Source organism: Delphinapterus leucas, chromosome 13 (genome assembly GCF_059928025.1).
Source record: "Delphinapterus leucas isolate spDelLeu-1000000601 "Yukka" chromosome 13, BTC_Dleu_Yukka2, whole genome shotgun sequence".
In the NCBI taxonomy this organism is placed as follows: domain Eukaryota; kingdom Metazoa; phylum Chordata; class Mammalia; order Artiodactyla; family Monodontidae; genus Delphinapterus; species Delphinapterus leucas.
In genome coordinates this window covers 75,689,342-75,712,139 of record NC_143141.1, presented here as the reverse complement: position 1 = coordinate 75,712,139, position 22,798 = coordinate 75,689,342, and the positions used below count along the sequence as shown (strand labels likewise).

At 36.8% G+C, this 22,798-nt stretch overlaps 1 protein-coding gene across 16 annotated transcripts in view; it reads right to left on the bottom strand.

Moving 5' to 3' along the window:
• ITSN2 (intersectin 2) overlaps positions 1-22,798 on the bottom strand; it is a 160,841-nt gene that overhangs the window by 124,606 nt on the left and 13,437 nt on the right. For 14 of the 16 annotated variants that reach the window (XR_016395308.1, XM_089922440.1, XM_089922436.1 and 11 more), the window contains exon 2: positions 9,294-9,357. The exons of the other annotated variants lie outside the window; for them this stretch is intronic. Coding sequence is in view for 13 of the 14 variants with exons in the window: in XM_089922440.1 (XP_089778566.1) it covers positions 9,294-9,324 (31 nt within the window). In the remaining variant the exon portion in view is untranslated. The remainder of the gene's footprint in view (positions 1-9,293; positions 9,358-22,798) is intronic. 16 annotated transcript variants of the gene reach the window in all.

Genomic DNA, 22,798 nt, shown 5'->3' with positions numbered 1-22,798 from the left:
AATACTGAAAGTGAGGCCTTTTAGTCAGAAACCTTACGACTATTTTAAGTCTGAACCGTCTGGTTGGGGAAGCTTGAGCTGCTCTAACATACATCATCCCCAGGCAGTGACAGACTGCTATCCTAAGACTACAGAGAAGTCTGTTTCAGCAGAAGGGAATCTGGGTCAATCCTTATCACATTATAACACTTTCTTATATACTACTATCTCCTCACCTTTCTTTGGGTACCTGTTTTTGCAGTGGCCAACTCACCCTATCTGATAATGCTTACTGCTTAGTTCTTCGTGACTCCAACCAGCAACCTTGACACCTTCATGTATTGCACATTCATTCAACAAACATTTATAGGGCACCAATGTGTGTAAGGACGAGTGGTACAAAAATAAAACGAACCCCTTAAATGAGCTCAGAGACTTTCTAATATTTAAGGGACACCACCAGCCAAGAGAGTCACACACAACAATCATGATTAAATATTATGATTAATGTTACTAACAGAATAAAAATGTTCTAAGTCATATGAGAATAATTTTTAAGTAGTATTCAAATAATCTTCAATTTTGAACACTTCCCCAAAGATGACCATATTAAAACATGTTATTAACGTACTAGAATTTTACAGAAAGGAAAAGTCACATAGAAATAAGAAAACTATGAAATATATGTAATTCAAAGCCAATTTTAAAATAGTTGATCCAATTCTAGGTTTCTTATTTAGAATATATACTAACAGAACCTTTTAAAGAGCCAACAGTCTATTATTTTGAACTTCAAGTAAAATATATCCTAAGGTTAATCTACATTTATTCATAAGTCTTATAGAAAGGCAGGAAAACCTAAGTTTTGGGGTTGATGTTTTCAATATTTCCTTAAAAATCTAAAATCTTTTACATTGTCTGATGATCACCTTAGAAATCTATTACAATTCTATCCACTGCCCCCCAACTCATCACTAAATTGAGAATGTGGTATTTTCATAAAGATTTCTGTTGCTTAGTCTCATCTACTGGCTCTGTCAAATATGTTCTTATTGTCTATGTAGCAGGAAAAATACAGGTTTACAGACCATCCACAGTATGCTAGATCCCATGCAATAAGTAGTGTCATCCCTGTTTTACATATATAGATACATATACATATGCATATGTTCATACACACACACAAATAAGTTCCACATGGTTAAGCTGCATAGCTGGGTAGTGGCACAGCAGTATTCTAACACATAGTTCTGAACATACATGATTCAGAAAGGTTATATCCCACTTGTATGCTATAAAAATTAAGTGATATCAGAAATAGTCTTCACTGGTACATTTCTCCAATTCAAAGTAAGAGTCAAATGATACATATTGACCCAGTACTAACTTAAATCTCTAAAACACAACTGGAATACTGGTCTAGATAGAACTGAAGTCTCAACTGTAGGGACCTGAGTAATAAATGCTTGGGTTGTTATATGTGCAGTACAACACTACAGCTGAGTCTACAGCTCCAATGCTTAACAAAAATTTCTTAATTACACAGTTGAAAACAGTAACAAGCTCTAAAATTCTAAAAAGGTAATAAAGCTCTAAAATTAAAAATGGTATTTTTTTCCTCCTAAAGCCACTAGCTGTTGCTTTTCTCTCCTTCTCCCTTCTCTCTTCCACATTTTAGACAGAGCCACTGTCATGGGCTTCAGCACTTCGTACTCACATAACCAGTCTTTAGTACCTCCACAATTGTGAGGCTGAAACAACCCACATTACACTACAATATCAAATGGTAGCAACATGTACCTGAAGTGGCCTCTTGCCTATCACCTTATGGCTCATATATCATGCCCTGTGTATTTAAAATTTCATCAAATTTTTGAAAAGCAGAAAGCAAACCTACCATGATTAAGGAAGGCTTTGGCAAGGATGATTCTGCTGGTGCAGAAGACATCAGAAGTAAAAATCACAAATGGTTAAAAATACAATGCAATGATCTTTTTTAGTTTTGTTAAGGAGATGGGAGGCGAAACAAACAGACTAAGAAAAGAATATCTGTTCAACAGAGCTTTCTGAGATGTATGTGCATTGTCCAACACAGTAGTCACTAGCCATACATGGCTTTGAGCACTTGAAATGTGGCTGTGTGACTAAGCAACTGAATTTTTTACTTTACTTAACTTTTATTAATTTAAATTTACTTTTTATTAATGTAAATATAAATTTAAATAGTCACATGTAGCTAATGGCTACTATATTAGACAACACAGCTCTAAGAACCAAAAAAGTCTAAAATGTCTGTGGTTAGTCTCAGGATGATAAAGTAGACATGGCAAAATTTGAAGACTATGTCAGAAGTATTTAGACAAATAGCCTGGTGTAGGGAGGGCACTTAGAGACAAGTTCCAATGGTACTGGGCATGAAAAAATTTTAACCCAATCAATAACTGAGAATTTACTAAAGGAGCAAACACTGCTTTTGAAGGCTCTGTGCTATACATGGATGCTTATTTCAATAAGATCTTAAACCTTGAATTGGACTTAAATTAGATATATACAAGATTATCTTCAATCTTCAGCTATTTTATAAACTAAGTAGGAGGATAAGTACCTCCTAAGTACTACAGTCTACATTAGCTGTCAATTCTTCAGAAGTTTAAAAAAACTGACAATTCTGCAGGCTGTGGAAGGAAAACCACATTCACAGAAAGACAGACAAGATGAAAAGGCAGAGGACTTTGTACCAGATGAAGGAACAAGACAAAACCCCAGAAAAACAACTAAATGAAGTGGAGATAGGCAACCTTCCAGAAAAAGATTTCAGAATAATGATAGTGAAGATGATCCAGGACCTCGGAAAAGGAATGGAGGCAAAGATCGAGAAGATGCAAGAAATGTTTAACAAAGACCTAGAAGAATTAATGAACGCCTAGAAGAATTAAAGAACAAACAAACAGAGATGAATAATACAATAACTGAAATGAAAAATACACCAGAAGGAATCAATAGCAGTAAAACTGAGGCAGAAGAACAGATAAATGACCTGGAAGACAGAATACTGGAATTCACTGCTGCAGAACAAAATAAAGAAAAAAGAATGAAAAGAAATGAAGACAGCCTAAGAGACCTCTGGCACAACATTAAATGCAACAACATTCGCATTATAGGGGTCCCAGAAGGAGAAGAGAGAGAGAAAGGACCTGAGAAAACATTTGAAGAGATTAGAGTCGAAAACTTCCCTAACATGGGAAAGGAAATAGCCACCCAAGTCGAGGAAGTGCAGAGAGTCACAGGCAGGATAAACCCAAGGAGAAACATGCTGAGAGACAGAGTAATCAAACTGACAAAAATTAACGACAAAAAAAAAATTATTGAAAGCAACAAGGGAAAAACAACAACATACAAGGGAACTCCCATAAGGTTAACAGCTGATTTCTCAGCAGAAACTCTACAAGCCAGAAGGGAGTGACATAATATATTTAAAGTGATGAAAGGGAAGAAACTACAACCAAGATTACTCTACACGGCAAGGATCTCATTCAGATTCAACAGAGAAACCAAAAGCTTTACAGACAAGCAAAAGCTAAGAGAAATCAACACCACCAAACCAGCTCTACAACAAATGATAAAGGAACTGCTCTAAGTGGCAAACACAAGAGAAGGAAAGGACCTACAAAAACAAATCCATAACAATTAAGAAAATGGTAACAGGAACATACATATCGATAATTACCTTAAACATGAATGGACTAAATGCTCCAACCAAAAGACACAGGCTTCCTGAATGGATACAAAAACAAGACCCATATACATGATGTCTACAAGAGACCCACTTCAGACCTAGGGACACATACAGACTGAAAGTGAGGGGATGGAAAAAGATATTCCATGGAAATGGAAATCAAAAGAAAGCTGGAGTAGCAATACTCATATCAGATAAAATAGACTTTAAAATAAAGAATGTTACAAGAGACAAGGAAGGACACTACATAATGATGAAGGGATCAACCCAAGAAGAAGATATAACAATTATAAATATATATGCACCCAACATAGGAGCACCTCAATACATAAGGCAACTGCTAACAGCTATAAAAGAGGAAATCAACAGTTAACACAGCAATAGTGGGAGACTTCAACACCTCACTTACACCAATGGACAGATCATCCAAACAGAAAATTAATAAGGGAACACAAGCTTTAAATGACACAATAGACCAAATAGATTTAATTGATATTTATAGGACATTCTATCCAAAAACAGCAGATTACACTCTCTTCTCAAGTGCGCATGGAACATTCTCCAGGACAGGTCACATCTTGGGTCACAAATCAAGCCTCAGTAAATTTAAGAAAATTGAAATCACATCAAGCATCTTTTCTGACCACAACGCTATGAGATTAGAAATCAATTACAGAGGAAAAAACGTAAAAAACACAAACACATGGAGGCTAAACAATACGTTACTAAATAACCAAGAGATCACTGAAGAAATCAAAGAGGAAATCAAAAAATACCTAGAGACAAATTACAATGAAAACATGGCCATCCAAAACCTATGAGATGCAGCAAAAGTAGTTCTAAGAGGGAAGTTTAAAGCAATACAAGCCTACCTCAAGAAACAAGAAAAATCTCAAATAAACAATCTAACCTTACACCTAAACGAACTAGAGAAAGAAGAAACAAAACCCAAAGTTAGTAGAAGAAAAGAAATCATAAAGATCAGAGCAGAAATAAATGAAATAGAAACAAAGAAAATAGCAAAGATCAATAAAACTAAAAGCTGGTTCTTTGAGAAGATAAACAAAATTGATAAACCATTAGCCAGACTCATCAAGAAAAAGAGGGAGAGGACTCAAATCAATAAAATTAGAAATGAAGAAGGAGAAGTTACAACAGACACCGCAGAAATACAAAGCATACTAAGAGACTACTACAAGCAACTCTATGCCAATAAAATGGACAACCTGGAAGAAACAGACAAATTCTTAGAAAGGTCTAACCTTCCAAGACTGCACCAGGAAGAAATAGAAAATATGAACAGACCAATCACAAGTAATGAAATTGAAACTGTGATTGAAAATCTTCCAACAAACAAAAGTCCAGGACCAGATGGCTTCACAGGTGAATTCTATCAAACATTTAGAGAAGAGCTAACACCCGTCCTTCTCAAACTCTTCCAAAAACTGCGGAGGAAGGAACACTCCCAAACTCATTATGTGAGGCCACCATCACCCTGATAACAAAACCAGATAAAGATACTACAAAAAAAGAAAATTACAGACCAATATCACTGAAGAATATAGTTGCAAAAATCCTCAACAAAATACTAGCAAACAGAATCCAACAATACATTAAAAAGATCATACACCACGATCAAGTGGGATTTATCCCAGGGATGCAAGGGTTCTTCAATATACACAAATCAATCAACGTGATACACCATATTAACAAACTGAAGAAGAAATACCTTATGATCATCTCAATAGATGCAGAAAAAGCTTCCGACAAAATTCAACACCCATTTATCATAAAAACTCTCCAGAAAGTAGACATAGAGGGAACCTACCTCAACGTAATAAAGGCCATATATGACAAACCAACAGCAAACATCATTCTCAATGGTGAAAAACTGAAAGCGTTTCCTCTAAGATCAGGAACAAGCCAAGGATGTCCACTCTTGCCACTATTATTCAACATAGTTTTGGAAGTCCTAGCCACAGCAATCAGAGAAGAAAAAGAAATAAAAGGAATACAAATTGGAAAAGAAGAAGTAACACTGTCACTGTTTGCAGAGGACATGATACTACACATAGAGAATCCTAAAGATGCTACCAGAAAACTACTAGAGCTAATCAATGAATTTGGTAAAGTAACAGGATACAAAATTAATGCACAGAAATCTCTTGCATTCCTATATACTAACGATGAAAAATCTGACAGAGAAGTTAAGGAAACACTCCCATTTACCACTGCAACAAAAAAGAATAAAATACCTAGGAATAAACCTACCTAGGGAGACTAAAGACCTGTATGCAGAAAACTATAAGACACTGAGGAAAGAAATTAAAGATGATACAAATAGATGGAGAGATATACCATGTTCTTGGATTACAAGAATCAATACTGTGAAAATGACTATACTACCCAAAGCAATCTACAGATTCAATGCAATCCCTATCAAATTACCAATGGCATTTCTTACAGAAATAGAACAAAAAATTTCACAATTTGTATGGAAACACCAAAGACCCTAAATAGCCAAAGCAATCTTGAAATTGAAAAACGGAGCTGGAGGAATCAGGCTCCCTGACTTCAGACTATACTACAAAGCTACAGTAATCAAGACAGTATGGTACTGGCACAAAAACAGAAATATAGAACAATGCAACAGGATAGAAAGCCCAGAGATAAACCCACGCACATATGGACACCTTATCTTTGATAAAGGAGGCAGGAATGTACAGTGGAGAAAGGACAGCCTCTTCAATAAGTGGTGCTGGGAAAACTGGACAGCTACATGTAAAAGTATGAGATTAGATCACTCCCTAACACCATACACAAAAATAAGCTCAAAATGGATTAAAGACCTAAATGTAAGGCCAGAAACTATCAAACTCTTAGAGGAAAACATAGGCAGAGCTCTCTATGACATAAATCACAGCAAGATCCTTTTTGACCCATCTCCTAGAGAAATGGAAATAAAAACAAAAATAAACAAATGGGACCTAATGAAACTGCAAAGCTTCTGCACAGCAAAGGAAACCATAAACAAGACCAAAAGACAACCCTCAGAATGGGAGAAAATATTTGCAAATGAAGCAACTGACAAAGGATTAATCTCCAAAATTTACAAGCAGCTCACGCAGCTTAATAACAAAAAAACAAACAACCCAATCCAAAAATGGGCAGAAGACCTAAACAGACATTTCTCCAAAGAAGATATACAGACTGCCAACAAACACATGAAAGAATGCTCCACATCATTAATCATTAGGGAAATGGAAATCAAAACTACCGTGAGATATCATCTCACACCAGTCAGAATGGCCATCATCAAAAAATCTAGAAACAATAAATGCTGGAGAGGGTGTGGAGAAAAGGGAACACTCTTGCACTGTTGGTGGGAATGTGAATTGGTACAGCCACTGTGGAGAACAGTATGGAGGTTCCTTAAAAATCTACAAATAGAACTACCATATGACCCAGCAATCCCACTACTGGGCATATACCCTGAGAAAACCATAATTCAAAAAGAGTCATGTACCAAAATGTTCATTGCAGCTCTATTTACAATAGCCCGGAGATGGAAACAACCTAAGTGTCCATCACCAGATGAATGGATAATGAAGATGTGGCACATATATACAATGGAATATTACTCAGTCATAAAAAGAAACGAAATTGAGCTATTTGTAATGAGGTGAATAGACCTAGAATCTGTCATACAGAGTGAAGTAAGTCAGAAAGAGAAAGACAAATACCGTATGCTAACACATATATATGGAATTTAAGGGAAAAAAATGTCATGAAGAACCTAGGGGTAAGACAGGAATAAAGACACAGACCTACTAGAGAATGGACTTGAGGATATGGGGAGGGGGAAGGGTAAGCTGTGACAAAGCGAGAGAGACATAGACATATATACACTACCAAACGTAAGGTAGATAGCTAGTGTGAAGCAGCAGCATAGCCCAGGGAGGTCAGCTCGGTGCTTTGTGACCGCCTGCAGGGGTCGGATGGGGGGGTGGGAGGGAGGGAGACACAAGAGGGAAGAGATATGGGAACATATGTATAACTGATTCACTTTGTTATAAAGCAGAAACTAACACACCATTGTAAAGCAATTATACTCCAATAAAGATGTAATAAATAAATAAATAAAAAACCGAATCCGCCTGCCAATGCAGGGGACACGGGTTCGAGCCCTGGTCCAGGAAGATCCCACGTGCTGCAGAGCAACTAAGCCCATGCGCCACACTACTGAGCCTGTGTTCTAGAGCCCACGAGCTACAACTACTGAGCCCACATGCCACAACTACTGAAGCCTGCTCGCCTAGAGCCCGTACTCCGCAACAAGAAAAGCCACCACAATGTGAATCCTGCGCACCGCAACGAAGACCCAGCAATGGCAAAAACAAATTAATTTATTTATTTTAAAAAACAGCAACAAAAAAACAATGTACTGATCTTGCCCTATGAGTGAGAACACTTTTTTTTTTTAATGTAATTGATCAAATACTAGATGGTAACATTAACACAATCCCTTTGTGAAGGTGGTGGAATTATTGGTGATTTTTTCCTCTTTTTTTCTTTCTAGTGTTCTTTTCTATTATGGTTTTCAACTCAAGTGTTAAAGAATTATTGACCGGACCCTCTATTTCTTTATATTTTTAATTAGCTAATAAAATTTACCTCAAAATTAAGAACTCAGCATCTTTGATTTGTTTAGTGATTTTAAAAATATAATGCATTTTCTCGGGCTTCCCTGGTGGCACAGTGGTTGAGAGTCCGCCTGCCAATGCAGGGGACACGGGTTCGTGTCCCGGTCCGGGAAGATCCCACGTGCCGCGGAGCAGCTGGGCCCGTGAGCCATGGCTGCTGAGCCTGCGCGTCCGGAGCCTGTGCTCCGCAACGGGAGAGGCCACAACAGTGAGAGGCCCGTGCACCGCAAAAAAAAAATAATAATAATGCATTTTCTCAATTATAAATAACATACACAGTAAGACGACCTATTAAGGGTAATTAATGTGTATCTGGGAAATAAAGCTAGAATCAGGAAAAAAAACTTTAAAAACTTTTTATTATTGAAATTACCTAAACATTTTCCTCTAATATGTTTCCTATTAAACAACTGGGTATAGGCATACATAATCCTTTATAAAAGGGAAAATGAACCAATTTTATATGTATATTAATAATTGAATATTTACTGATTTAATCAGTTTACAATCATCTCATGCTATCAAAAACACCTTTAATATTCTCCACTTATGGCACTAAGCTTTTTGTCCTCCAGTTTTACGCATTAAACACAATGTTTGTTTAGGTTATTCTTAACTGCTCAAAGGCAAGCACCACATTCCAGATGATACTACAGAACATGCTTATACTGAGCCGTGGGATTTACTGCATAATATTCTAATAGAAGATACATGCAGTGTTCTGAAATAAACTATCTAAATACTTTCAACAAGAATACTTTAAGTTTTTCATTTATAAGTTTAAGAAAAATATCTAAATGGAAATTTTATAACCTCTACCAGAGAAAAAAAATCTCATAACCTCTTTCTCTTGCCACAAGCATGAAGCCACTTACCATTCATAGCTGTGGGAAACTGAGCCATCATCGTCCTGAATTTTCCTTGCTAGCACTCAGCCATCTACAACATGAAAACATTGTGCCATTAATAACACAACAAGGGCAGATTGCAGCTTAGTGCTTCCACTAAGGAGTAGGAATGTCTGTCCCCTTCAGCTCACACTTCCAACAAAAAACAATGCAGGGCTTCGGCAGCAGCCAAACAGACAATTTACATTTGGGGAAGGGTAGGAGATTTTGTTGAGTAATGGTACTGCCTTTAAAATAAAACTATTTAAAAGAAAAACAGTCATATTTAATAGCAAATACTTAATAGAGAAACCTTTGGCATGAACCAATTTTGTAGAAATTAATTTGGGAAAGAGGAGGGTTGTTACAGCTAGGCAAGAATTTATTTCAAAGAAATCAACTCTATAAATTAATTGTACAATAACATGGAAATCCATAATACTCTTCTTCAAAAAACAAATCCCCAAACAAGAAAAATATCCAAAATAAATGTAGCACAGCTGTAATTAAGTTCTACAGGTTTATAAAAATGGACTAAAAGTAACTATTAAAACATGTATGTTGGGCTTCTCTGGTGGTGCAGTGGTTAAGAATCCGCCTACCAGTGCAGGGGACATGGGTTCGAGCCCTGGTCTGGGAAGATCCCACATGCCGCGTTGCGCGGGCTTCTCATTTAAATATTAACATTTTTAGAAGCCTGAGGAAAAATGTTTGCACAAGCCATCTGAACAAAGAAGGCATAAAGAGTTGCATGTCGTGGTGGAAAGTGTCACCAGAGAAGTTGGCTGAGTAGCTGCCAAGAAGTGTTACAAGGTACCATATCATAGTGAATGCAGTGTAAGTCACGAAAAAACTGGTATATAAATCCAGTTTGTTCATTTATAACGATAAATTTAATGACTAAGAGAACAAACAGCAGCTTTTCTTCCTATAAAGCAAACGATCATCTACTAAATTTTGGCCCGATCATTGTGTGGTGAGCAAAGGGATTTAACTGTGATTAAAACGTTTAACGGTATCAGGCATCAGCAGTCTGACACATCTACCTACACAACAGGGATAAGCAAGGACTGGGCAGTAGGGATGAGCAAACCCCCAATAATGCTTGGAATGGCACTGCCAGTTTCAGTCTTCTGACTCCCAGCTTTTCTGTACGTTACCATGATAAACCACCCTCCCTCTCAAAGTGCACATTCTTTTTTTAAGCTTTACTGCAATAGAACTTTAAACCTTTTACAACACTTAGACTTCACCTGTCACTACACTCTTCTTAGGTAGGAGGAAATTTTACCCATGTACCAGTTAGTTTTCTTCACTTCTTTCTCAAAAGGTAATGTTAACTCCAGGTTTGGAGTTGCTTACTATACAGAAAAATAATACCTAAACTATGGTAGGGTGGTCAAGAACTCCTAGAGGAGGTACTGTGTAGAGCTTCAACAGGTGAGTAAGAATTAGTTAAAGCTATAATGTTAAGAACCTTGTACTTGAACCTGTGGCTGACAAGTTTTAAAAGGTTTTAAGGAGGGACACAGTCATATTTCACTTAAAGTAAGACAGTCAATTGTGAAGAAAAGGCCAAGCCTGCATTGGGGAGATCAGTTAGAATATCTGGCACAGATTAAGAATGCTATCTGGCACCTGATCTAGAACAGTGGCCCCAGGAAGAGAGGAGAAGGGATGAACTGGAGAAGCAATGAAGTGTTTAAAGCAGGTAGAACTCAGGGACTCTTTAGACATAAGAGATCATGGAGAAAAAGGAAGCAAAGAGACGACTCCCAAAATGATACTCTGTGAGACTGGGTGAAGCGTGGTGTCACCAGCTAAATAACGTGAACACAGAAGGAAATTTCATAAATCAAGTTTTGATTACAACTTCCTCAAATATAGAAATTCTACAAACAGCGGCTTCCCTGGTGGCGCAGTGGTTAAGAATCCGCCTGCCAATGCAGGGGACACGGGTTCGATCCCTGGTCCGCGAAGATCCCACATGCCACGGAGCAACTAAGCCCGTGCGCCACGACTACTGAGCCTGCGCTCTAGAGCCCATGCTCCGCAACAAGAGAAGCCACCGCAATGAGAAGCCCGCGCACCGCAATGAAGAGTAGCTCCCGCTCTCCACAACTAGAGAAAGCCCGCACACAGCAACGAAGACCCAATGCAGCGAAAAATAAATAAATTTTAAAAAATAAATAAATTCTACAAACAAGTATAACACTTTTACTTCCCCAATTTTAAATTATTACAAGTAATGTTAAACCAAAATAAGCCAAATCTTGCAAAGAAACTATTGACTTAAGATATGCAGTAGCTAGGACCCCTATTTTATTAGGAGAGAATTTTTTTCCCCAAGATTTAATTTTTTTTTTTAGGTAAAATATACTTTAATATATCTGAAAATACAGTTAACAATAATTTCTACCATAACTTTAAAAAAAGATTTCCTTGACTCCTTTTTGTTCTAATCTTCATTCTGCTTGATTAATTTGTAATTGCAAACTATTTACTTTGCACTCTAATATGTTTACTGCATCCACTTTTTTAAAATTAATGTTATTGGAGTATCGTTGCTTTACAATGTTGTGCTAGTTTCTACTGTACAGCAAAGTGAATCAGCTATACGTATACATATGTCCTCTCTTTTTTGGATTTCCTTCCCATTTAGGTCACCACAGAGCACTGAATAGAGTTCCCTGAGCTATACAGTAGGTCCTCATTAGTTACCTATTTTATACATAGTATAAACAGTGTATATATGCCAATCCCAATCTCCCAATTCATCCCACACCCCTCTCCTGATATTTTTTAAATGTGGGAGAAATCCTCCAAAAGCATTACCTACAATGCATTTTATAACTGCATAAAAGCATGTGCATTTCCAAAGATAGCTTAAAGAAAAAGCACAGGCTTACAAAAGACAAGTAAGGAATAGGATCCCACAGTCACAAAGCCTTTATCAGTTAGATCTAGGTCCAAAACTTACAGATCATCTATCTAGAACCTCTAGCTAGTCATCATGTACTCTGTGAATACAACAGAATGCCACATAACAAATGCTCAATAATCACAGGTATAATCCTGAAATAAAACCAAAAAAATAAATCAAATAATGTGAGGGGCAGGGAGGGCAAATCCCCTTAGGGAAGCTGAAGGTACTGGTATTACAGAATATTCTTCACCTGGTACATGGGATTTAGCCACCCATGCATGCAGGTACTACATTGTAACATGTATGTACGTAGGTTACATCTGATTGACTGTGGTAACATCTGAATATGGTAGCATAATTTGTTGGAATCAATAAGCTTCTTTTTAAAACTTTTATATATGCTTTATTTAGGAATTTTTAATGCAAAATATTACATTATCTTTGCCCAACTATATCTGGATTGTTCAGATGACTTTTAAAAAATTTATTTATATATATGTTTGCATGTGTATATATATTTCAGATTATTTTCCATTATAGGTTATTACAAGATATTGAATACAGTTCCCTGTATTATATAGTAAATCCTTGTTGCTTATCTATTTTATGTATAGTAGTTTGTATCTGTTAATCCCATACTCCTAATTTATCCCTCCCCACTCCCTTTCCCCTTTGGTAGCCATAAGTTTGTTTTCTGTCTGTGAGTCTGTTTCTGTTTAGTATATAGATTCATTTGTATTATTTTTTTAGATTCCACATATAAGTGATATAATATTTGTCTTTCTCTGCCCGACTTACTTCATTTAGTATGATATGCTCTTGGTCCATCCGTAGGACCATTAAGCTTTTAAAGCCTACCATTTCATATCTGTTATGTTTATATCAATTCTCTCTGGCCTATTGTAGAATAATTACTTCACGCTTAACAATTCTAATCTATATTTGCAGAGAAATAATAACAATTGAAAATTTGAAAAATATAACAGATACATTTGATTTTTTAAAAAAATCAACATTTTTACATTATGTAATCATAAAAGTTACTATTTACTAAGTGCTTACTGTCAATGCAGTACACTTCATTAACTGTCTATCTGTCTTGTTCAATAGTCATTGAGAATCTAAAATATTTCAGGTTCTGTACAAGGAGCTTCACACACAGGAGCTTGTAGACTAGTCTAACAGGTGCCAGACAATGCTAGGTACCTTTGATAATACTAATAATCCTCACAATACCCCTGGAGGACGGAGATACTGTACTCATTTCACACTTGAAGAAACCGAACGATTAAATTACTTGCCAAAATTTAGTAAGTGATGAAGCCAGGATGCAATCCTAAACCTGTCTAATTGTAAAGCCCATGAACTTCCCATGGACTTTATCTGTCTTTTCCTCTCTTAAATGGGGATAATAATTAATGCTGAGTGGGTCACAGGTTCCTGCAAGCAACAGATCGACTTACTCTTGCTACATTTCTAATGGAAAAGAAACACAAGCCAGAGACGCCCTCCAACACTTAGGTCTACAAGCAATCACATACATAAATTAGGGAGTGCTAATTATTTCTTACCTCTTGGTATAACCCTCTGACAGGAGGAAAAGGATAATCAGCATCTCCCCAGTTACAGGGCTGATGTCTGTTTCAGGCATGTGTGATTGAAGTCAGCATCCAATAAACACCTCTCTCTACTCCTTAAAGGGGGTAACATGTAATGATTGGCAATCTTGGCAGTTTGCAGTTATCATATAATTTGAACACTGTGCTAATTATCAATGGTTTTAGAATATTTATGTGGAGATTTTCCTGCTCATAAGGGGAGAACTGACATTGTTACCTTTTTAGAAACCAAGAAAATGTGTGTGGTAGATAGCAGGCATAAGGCAAAGACCACTGCTTCAATTTAATATAATCCAAATGCAATTTGGAGAATGTGGTAAATATATTCATACTAAGGCAGAGAAAAGTAGAAATGCTTGAATAGGAGTAGGAAATCCTTCTTCTACAAAGGGCCAGTAAGACCCAGAAGGAAAAAAAATTGTAGCCATTACAAATAAAAAGTAGTTCAATTAAGGTTGGATTTGTTTAGAAGCACAGAATTATAAGGAAACAATTACAGTAATTATTTAGTCTAAAACCCTCAATTTTCAAGATGGGAAAACTAAAAGACTTCTATGAGCTCATATAGCTAGTCAGTAGCAAAACTGGTCCTAGAAACCACATTTCTTATGTCCAATGCTTTGTTTTTAAGTTTCCCAACTTGCCTGATTATATCACCTGGGACATTTTCTAGTTCTACAGATTCCCAGGCCCATCACCGGGAGACTGTGACTCAGTAAATGGGTCATTACATTAATTAGGGCATGAACCTCCTAAAATGGTCTTCCTGCCTTCCACAGAGCTAGTTTTTTCCAGAACATCCACTGATGCCCTTCTACTTAAATTCCCCCACTGATTACAAGTTAAAGCCCAAACTTATTATGAAATATGGCACCCTTCAAAATCCCACCCCAATCTACTTTACCACACACATCTCTAGACACTTCCCCTAGATTCAGATGTCCTAAGTACACCAACCTTTCTCCTCGAAACAGAGAGGCTTTTTTCACTCCTCTATTCCTTTGTAAAGAGCTGTTCCCTCTGTCACGTTCACCATACTTTCTTCTCATTCTTCAACTCCCAACTCAAATGTCACCTCTCCTTTGGAAGACTTATGTCCTCTCAGGTAGTTAGTCACTATCTCCTAGGTATGCCCATAACACTGTTCATCCCACAATAACTTCACTTATACTGTATCCCAATTTCACGTGTTTGCCTGTTTCACTTGTTCTGGACACAGACCATTTTTATTTACCTCTATGCCTAGTGCCTAAACCAGATCTACTTGCTAAACAAATGAACTGGGTAAATGAATAAGATGGTTGAGATATGGGGAAAAAAAAAAAAAAGAAAGCGAGGGAGGCATGGAGAAAGGTAGTAATGAACTGAATACGTATGTAGAAAAGAAACTGGTAAGAAAGCAGAGCAGGCTCCAAACTACTTCCTTGAAACCCTGCAGGCATCAGAGCTGTGGATTTTAAACCAAATTGTTCCTTGCAACATGGGCCTTCTGTAACTTGTTTATTTTTTTTCTTGTAAGTACGCTTTTAGAGATAAAGGTTTATTTCCCATTGAATTCTAAAGGCTTTTTATTGGGATGAGGAGAAAGGCTTGGGTTTTTCAATTATACTTTGAATTATGTTGGTTGAATGCTGATTAGTGTAAATAATTTGACTTAAGATCTGACATTCAAATGCAAGATAATCAAGTTCCTGAAGGCATATCTTATAAAACTTTCTCCAGTGCCTCCTCCACTTCATGTGCTACATACATAAAAGGCAACTCTCCAAACTTGCTGATTAGTTTGGAAAAATGTTCTTTCCCCATCTGATTCCCAAGGAGATCAAGGTCAGTTCCACGAGAGAATGAGTAAAGCAAAATACCTACTTCTTTATAGTTCTTGCAGTAATATGAAACTTACAGAGTACATATATTCTCCATACCTGTTCCCCATCTATCTATTCATTCATTTTTTCTTTCATTCACATATTTATTCATCAAACATGAACAGACACAGAAGTCATGACTAAGCCATTAGTTTTGGCAATCTGTTGTGAGTACAGTTCCAGTATGGTGAGCTGGCTGTAAAAGTCAAGTTGAAGTAGATTAGGCAATAAACGGGAGGTGAAATGTAGGTGACTCAAGAAGTATGTTGCTAAGGGAAGAGGAAAAACGGGTGGGAGGAGAGATAAGAGGCTTTAGGAAAGAGGAAAGATTATAAGGGTTTACTTTTTAGATGGGAGAACAAAACTACTTTTAGAGGAAGAGGGAGAGATTTAATTCTGAAAAGGGAAAAGGAAAGGAGGTTACCTAACAGAAAGAAGTCTGGGTCCAGAGAAAGTAGAAGTTGACAGCTCTAGAGTATAAAGTTAGACTCTGGGACAGAATAAAAGACAGGAAAAGTGGTAAAGATGAATATACATAAGTTTGGAAACAGAGGAAAAAGAAGCTGAGAAAATGAGAAAGTAAAGCTTTTCTTTGCAACCCTTCTTTCTCTCTTTTCTTCCGGCCCAGACAAGAGTTCAAAGGGACAATAGTCCCAGGGCCCCAGGTGCCTAAACACAAATTCCTCTCCTCTACAGGCTAAAAAAAGAGAGGGTCACATGCAAATCAGTTCCCATGAATCAACCAGACATGTGCATTTCAACTTAACTCATGCCTTATACATCAAAACATTTGTTAAATGAATGAATATGGGGAAAAAATTTCTAGGCAGAGGTAAAATAGTACATGCAAAAGCAGAGGGAAGAGTGTGGTCTGGGAAAATAGGCAGCAGCTTATTCATATGAAATACTGAAGAGCTAACAACAATGCAAGGAACTGTAAGAATAGCTGTAAAAATAAGTATTGCATCAATACTTAGCTAATACGAACTACAGAAATGATGCCTGAAAGTATAGTCTTAATGCCTAGCTAAAACAAATGTAAATCAGCACAACCCTTCTGGAAAGGAATTTGGAAACATATTTATAGGCTGCCTTATTACAAAAAGAATTAAAGCCCCCACAAAAATACAAAACACATTTAAGTAAAAAGTAGATTACTAAATGAAGTAATATAGAAAATAAGTGATCACTGTACTTCAAACTTTTGCATATGTTTGAGATTTTTCATAATAAAAGTTGAAAAAGAAAACTAGCTTTTGACCTTCATGCATCTGACTTGACCACTGGCTCTCCTCCTTCACTGCTGTCCCCTACAATCACCGGAGTAATTCCCTGACTGCTTTAACAACTAGCTCACTATCTACTCTCCAGCATTACTCCCAAAAAATTCTTGGTGATGTCAATATTCACACAGATGATCCTGCCCATATCTTGGCCTCTAAGTCTTTGACCTCCTTTGTTCCAAAAATCTTACCCTCCATCTGATCTTAGCCATCTGCTCCCAGGTCACAACCTAGGCCTTGTTATTACCAATAACTGTACTCTTCTGTAATCCATTTCAAGTCTGCCATATGCCCCTTTCACCAGCACCATCTCAACAGCCCCATCTCTCCAGTTCCCTAACTCCAACAATTCTTTAACCCTACCTGGACCTACAAACTATTGGTCTTATCAACTTTTCACTGTCCCTCAATCTTCCTTATATCCTCACACCCTTCCTGATGTCCTAATGTCCCTCCTTACCCAAATTAAATAACACAGTCCACCATTATAAGGAGTTAGTTGTATACACCCTCAACTTCACTCTCCTCTCTCCCTACATACTACAGATCTGGCAAAATCTCAGCCTTTTCTAAATCCAACTCTCTAGTTATTCCATGACTATATAAATGAAGTTGCTGACTGGTCTCACTTTAGATTCCTGAGCACTAACTCAAGTGGACCCTACGTCCTGCCTGACAAGTCCACATTTCCCTAGTCCATTTGCTTTCCCACTTGCTTAGATGACTATTTCACACTTTGCTCTTTCAGTTTCCCAGACTTGCAACACGTTACAAATACTTTTTATCCAGTTTGTTGTTGTACCAACTTTGTTATACCTTTTTGTCAATCTTTTCCTTTATGACTACTGAGTATGCTATCATGCTAAGAAAGGCCTGTCTCACATCAGAAAATTGCCCAAATTTTCTTCTAGTACCTGTATATTTTTCCAAATTTATATATTTGATCTATCTGGATTTTTATTTTAGAGCGGAAAGACAAATATGAGTCTAAATTATTTTCTCCACTCTTGCACTAGTGATGTCTGTCACTTTTTCTGAGACCATTTATGAAATAATTTGCTTTTCCTAATTGATCTAAAATGCATCTCTTTTCTGATACACTAAGTTTACTCACAGCCTATATTTCTGTTCTGAGGGTCTTCCTGTGTACTCCTATCTCAGGGTTCTAATTACCATAGTATTTAAATATGCAAATCCCTCTCTACTCACTATCCTATTTTTTCATAATTTTTGAGGCTATTCTCAGATGTGTATTTTTGCATCCTTCAGTAGATCCCTCCTCTTATCTCCTTTATTTCTAGGTACTTTATGGTTATAGTAAAAATGACATACTAACTTTATATATTTTTGGTATACAAGAAACATATTCATTTTGGTAAATTTATATTGCAATGAATACGTCTGGTTCATTTGCCTGCTTGGTCCATGGTTGTTTGTCTCATGACAAAAACATCAGCCAAATTCCAATAGGAGAGCATACTACAATATACCTAACCAGTACCCCTCTAAACTGTCAAAGTCATCAGAAACAAGTAAAGTTTGAGTAACAGTCACAGCCAAGAGGAGCCTAAGGAGCCATGACAATTAAATGTACTATGGTATGGGATCCTGGAACACAAAAAGGACATTAGGTAAAAACTAAGGAAAAGTAAATAAAGCATGGACTTTAGTTAATAATAATGTACCAATATTGGTTCGCTAATTGTAACAAATGTACTGTACTAATTTATCAATAATGAGTAGAAGGGTATATGGGAAACTCTGTACTATCTGCTCAATTTTTCTGTAAATTTTAAACTGTCCAAAAAGAAAAGTGTATCCATTTTTTAAAGAAGGCAAATACCACAGAAGTAGAAGGTTTAAGGTAAAATAAGTGCCTTTAACTTTGGCAACAGTCATCCAAAACAAAATACCCCACTTGACCCATTTGTAAGAACTTATCTTAAGAAAATAATCCAAAGGAGGAAAATAGAATGCAAAGATTCATACCACAGTGTCATCAACAGTAGAAAAAAAATACAAATAAGGTAATTTATCTAACAGAGAAAGGAACAAGAAAATAAAGTTATACTAACTTAGAATAATATGCGTCTATTTACAAATGATAATTTCAAGGCCACAGTAGATAGCTAACATTTATGATACAATGTGTTTCTAAAAAATACAAAATTCTAGAATAGGATACAAATATTCAAAATTGTCAGCACATGTCAAGGATTAGAAGAAAACCTCTTGAGGGAAATGTATAATAAATGTTTATTATACATTCACTAAATAATAATATTCATAACAGTTTTATTTATAATAGCAAAAAACTTGAAACAACCTAAACATCTGAGAACAGGAGTATGGTTAATAAATCATAGCCTACTACTAGATAAAAACATCACAGCCATTAAAACTTATGAAAATTATGAAACAACACAGAAAAAAAATTCTTCCATGTAACGTGTAGACAAAAATCTACACTATGATTAAAACTACGTAAAAATTACATATGGGTGTGTGTGCGTGTGTATAAACAGTTCAAACTCTAGCACCTACCTCCTCTTCCTGGAGGTTGGTGAGCGGGGCTGAAAATTCCCACTCTCTAATCCTCTAGGTCTCTCTGGTTGTCCAGCCTTATGCTGAGGCTATCTAGGGGTGCCCCTCTCAGTCACCTCATTAACATAAGCTCATGTATGATGGAAAGCAGATTTCCTATCACTCAGGGAATTCCAAAGGTTTTAGGAGCTCTGTGCCAGGAATCAGGGACAAAGACCAAATACATTGGTATTACACTACATCATCTTTTTTTTTTTTTTTTTTTTTTTTGCGGTACGTGGGCCTCTCACCACTGCGGCCTCTCCCGCTGTGGAGCACAGGCTCCGGACGCGCAGGCCCAGTGGCCATGGCCCACGGGCGCAGCCGCTCCGCGGCATGTAGGATCCTCCCGGACCGGGGCACGAACCCGCGTCCCCCGCACCGACAGGTGGACCTTCAACCACTGCACCACCAGGGAAGCCCTACACTACATCATCTTTTAACCCTATAGCCAATATCAATCACCCAGAGCCTCTCCCTCGTCAATTTCTTAGTCTTTTTAAATAATATTAAGTAACAAGTCTGTTTTACCAAAAACATTTAACTGAAATTACCAACCTCATCTCAAATGCAACCATGCTACATCCAGTGCTAAAACAGGAAAAGTATACTCCACACACACCATACTGCAGAGGCCTAAAGAGACTGAATCCAAACTGATGCCACACCAGAGCAGGGCCCAGATGGGAGAGCTTCTACCGGTTACTGGTAAACTCCAATCTCCACCAAAACACAAACAGAACAAGAGAGTAAAGGAAAGAAAAACTAGTGGCCAATGGATAAAAAAGCATTCATCCATTTTCTTACTCTGGCAAGCCAATTAACTCTTTTTTTAAAATATCAATACATTTCAAGTAAAGCATGCAATCACTGCAGCAAAAATAACACTCTTAAATAGAACATCCCAATCATTCAAGAAAGTGAATATGAAGTAATAAATATGCAATGAGGACTTTAAAGGCAAACTCCAAGTTCTGACAGGGACAAAAATTACCAGGGAAGAATAAAATAGAGATATTCTAACATGGAATGAGTCACACTTTAAAAAAAAGTGTATCCAGAAAACATCTATCACTGAACAGCAACACCTAACCAAAGTAAGGTCTCACTTTCCCCAAATACTTCAAATCACAAATTTACAAATTCTCTTCACCCATCTGAATTCTTTAATTTTGAGGGGTCATGGACTTTTTTTTTTTTTTTAAAGAAATTCGGCAAACCCAGTTTCTCTCGGAAAAAAACACAAATGCACAAAATGTGGCATACAATTTCAAAGGTTTCAGGCTTCCAAAGCCAATCTGTGGACTTTCAGAGATTCATGTAGTCCATAGTTAAGACCCTTAATTAAATGTACACTAATACCCATTTAAAAAAATTATTAGAGTGGGATAGAGTGGAAAAGAATCTGTCCAATTATGTAGTCCATTCATTCTCAAACTATTCTAACCATGGCCCACCTAAGTGGAACAAGAGATCCAACCTAGCCACTTGCTCCTATTTTCCAGTAGAAAAATAACTCCCTGATGAAGAAATTATAGCAATGAAACAGTTACACAAGAGCAAAATGGTCAACAAAAATAAATCTAACATAAGTCTTTAATTACAGTTAATTCAAGAGTAGCAGAAACAGGAACCAAATCAAACTCAAGACAATCCAATGATGCAATGAAAACAGTATCCATCAGTGTGGGCGTGCATAGTAGGAATGTTTCAATTCAATTCAGTGCTGCCAAAGTTTTGTAGAGTTAACAGATTTCTTAGAAGAAAACTAAGAAACCTCAGGAAGCTCTAGAAATTGGCTAGTTTTAGTTTATGAACACTAAATTTCAGTAATCCTTAATAACTCAGATTATATGTAGCCTATAGGAATACATAAAAATCAAAGACTATGTAAACGGAACAACAACAGCCCCCAAGAATTGAGGAAATGACTTGCATTTTACTTTCATTCATCAGAAAAAAGCCTTCTGACCTAGCATATGTTTTGAACTTATCTGGGAAGCAGCAATAGAATTCAATAATTTTCAACCACTGTGATTCTGTGATTCTGCTCACCAATAGTATAAAATCTAATCTCCTACTAAATTGGATCCCTCATACCTTGCTGGTGAGAATGTAAAATGATTTAGCTGCTTTCAAAAACAATTTGGCAGTTCCTCAAAATGTTAAACATAGGTTACCATAAAACTCAGCAATTCCACCCCTAGGTATGAACTCAGGAGAAATAAAAACATAAACCTATGTCCATACAAAAACTTGTACACGAATGCTCACAGCAGCATTATTTATAATAGCCAAAAGTGGAAACAACCCAAATGTCCATCAACTGATGAATGGATAAACAAATGTGGTATACCCACACAATGGAACCTTTGGCCATAAAAAGGAACTAATTACTGACACGTGCTACAACATGGATGCACATTAAAAACACTACGGTAAGTGAAAGACGCTAGTCACAAAAGACCACGTATTCTATGTTCTCATTTATATGAGGTGTCCAGAATAGGCAAATTCATAGAGACAGAAAGTAGATCAGTGGTTCCCTAGAGCTTGGGGTATTGGAGGGAAATGGAGAGAGGCTGCTAATAGGTATAGGGGGTTCTTTTCGATGATGAAAATGTTCTAAAATTTGTGATGATGCTTGTGCAATTCTGTGACTCTAATAAAAACCATAGAGCTGTAAACTTAAAAAGGGTGAATTTTATGGTTTATGAATTATATCTCAATAAATCTGATTTTTAAAAAAAAAATCTAATCTTCACATGGCATACAAGGTATTTTAGGGTTTATCTTCTGCCTACTTTTCCACTCTTGGAATACCTTCCCCTTCCACCTCTGCCCCATCTTATTCCTATTCCCTCACTCTCTGAATCTGTATAACTACCTACCTTCTCAGTGACACTTCTACTTACAAAAGCTTTCTTTGCCACATTCCCATTTTATCTTGTATATATCTCCATTAAACTACATACCAACTAGTAATGTAACCTTTGTTTTCATTCCTGCCCACCTCTATTAGACTGTGAGTTCCTGTGAATGTCTCTTCATCTTCATACCTAGTGCTCAGCAGTCAGCCACATGGTAGGTACTAAAATATCCTTTAATAAACACAAATGCTTTGACTCAGAGATTAGCATCCTTTCAACTGCACTGAGGACAAGCAAGTTGACAGTCTGGAACTTGAACTTTGAAAGCAGATCAACCAACTGAGCTC